At 38.7% G+C, this 2,082-nt stretch overlaps 1 protein-coding gene across 1 annotated transcript in view; it reads left to right on the top strand.

Annotated features, from left to right (window-relative positions):
- Positions 1-1,361, top strand: part of Camlg (calcium modulating ligand) — a 9,157-nt gene extending 7,796 nt beyond the window's left edge. Inside the window, exon 4 of the mRNA XM_004632259.2 lies at positions 735-1,361. Coding sequence (XP_004632316.1) covers positions 735-926 — 192 coding nt within the window. The 3' untranslated portion in view covers positions 927-1,361. The remainder of the gene's footprint in view (positions 1-734) is intronic.
- The last annotated feature ends 721 nt before the right edge of the window (positions 1,362-2,082 follow it).

The following is a 2,082-nucleotide window of genomic DNA, read 5'->3' as shown; positions in this document are numbered from 1 at the left end:
TTGTATTTTTAGGGAAGGGTCTACAGGGTGTTCAGGGTCTCACTACTAGATCAGACTTGTAGTGATTATCCTATTTACAGCCTCCCAAGTGCTGGGATTACAAACTGCGCCACCACGCCTAGTCTCAATGGCTGTCTCAGTGTATGGGGGTGGGGGGGTGAGGAGCGTGGGGGCCGGCAGCCAGTGGCCGGTGGCTGGGACAGCAGTCCCTGAGATTGAACCCCCAGCCCCTGTGCTTGTTTGCAGGTGCTTTAATCCACTGAGCTATTTGGCTGTCTTTTTTAATTATTATTTTCTAATTTAATTTAGAAGGAAGTCCTGTTTTCTATTGCCTCTGAAATCATTCTTTGTGCTTTATTTAGCTTTGTTTACATAGAACACTAGAGCAGTTACCTGTCTCCATTAAGCCCCTATGCCACACTTTGTCCATGTTATTTATCAGTAGTTATGTCCTGACTAGAAATGTTTTTCCTGTTCTTTGTCTTATGCTATCATACGTATTTTAAATTATTATTTGTGTCTTGTCCCTAAGGTGACACAATTTGAAAACTTCGTTACAAGAATGTAATTACCTAGCAGCCTACTGAGTTACATTATTATGTGTTTGGTGCCTGTTGACATGATTAACAGTTTTGAAATCAGTTAAGCAAAAATAATACTATTAATAACATTTTTACTGTGCTCCTCTGGTTTGCTGAAAGCTGTATCATTCATTTGAGTCTTTTTCTTCACAGGGTGAAAAGAAGATAAAGACAACAGTCCTAACGGCTGCACTTCTACTGTCTGGAATTCCTGCCGAAGTGATCAACCGATCAATGGATACTTATAGCAAAATGGGAGAAGTCTTCACAGATCTTTGTGTCTACTTTTTCACTTTTATCTTTTGTCATGAGCTGCTTGATTATTGGGGCCCTGAAGTACCATGAAGCATGCAGAACTCAGAAGAAGCTAAAAAAGCTATTTCTTCTGTATTACATTGTCTCTGAAAGAGGCAACTTGGTTTACATCATCTTTATGTATTTCTTTTACTTTGTAGAGATTATAACACTACTAGGAATGGAATGACTAGTTCACTGGTTTGAAAGGGTTGAGTTTGTATTAGTACTGCTCTGAAGAACAGAGTACCAGTGATACTGATGATTTCTCTTGTTTAATTATACTCCCTAGTCTATATCTTTCCTCTAACTTCCCAGATTTGTATTCCTTTTTGGGGGCTGAGTTAGTGATGTTAGAAGAGCAGATAAATACAGTCTCACCTATCCCTACGGGTGGATAGCTTCTTGTATTTGTGTCATCCTGTCCTGAGAATTGAAACCATCTTAAAAATAAAATGAAAAAAAAAACTGGGTTGACTTAATGTTAAATCTGCAGATTTTAAACAACCTTTTCTGTCTGAGTTAGTGTTTTAATTTTTATGTCAGCACAATATTTAATGGAAGAAATAATTAGGAAACAAATGTGGGGGGTGGGGATGATGGCTCGGAGGCCTGAGCACTTGCCTGGTAAGTTCAGGGTCTTGAGTTTGATCCACAGTATTAAAAAGGAAGAAAGAAACGTGGGCCAGCAATATAGCTTAGCAAATGCAAGGTGGTGGGTTCTGTCCTTAGCACTGTTGTACGTTTGAAATTAGAAGCTGTTAACTTATTTGCCATATGTCACAGCATGATCAGGACTGGAAATTTTCCATTTTCAGTTTTCAGTTGTCAGAAGTTCAGCAGTATATTTGCTTGTTTACAACAAACCCAGGGCTTCATGTGTTCTAGTGAGAAGTGCAATGCCACTGACCCCTCACCTCTAGTCCTAGAAGTATGCTTTTAGAGTAAACTAGAAGAGAATGATTAAAAACAGGATCTGAATAATCTAGACATGCAGACCACTAGCATAAATATCCTTTTATCTAATTCAGTAACAATGTCATATTTGGAAGGTTTGTCTTCTTAAGAGAGTATAAAACTTAAGGCATGTCACTTAGCCTTATATTTCCTTACAGATTTGTACAATCTGGTTAATTTGTGTGATGTTAAGAATTTTTTTTTGGCTGGCTCAGGCTGCTTTAAGGGCGGGTCTGGTAAAGGCATGGGG

This window comes from Octodon degus, unplaced genomic scaffold (genome assembly GCF_000260255.1).
Source record: "Octodon degus isolate 3935 unplaced genomic scaffold, OctDeg1.0 scaffold00048, whole genome shotgun sequence".
In the NCBI taxonomy this organism is placed as follows: domain Eukaryota; kingdom Metazoa; phylum Chordata; class Mammalia; order Rodentia; family Octodontidae; genus Octodon; species Octodon degus.
This window is presented reverse-complemented; position numbering and strand designations above follow the sequence as displayed.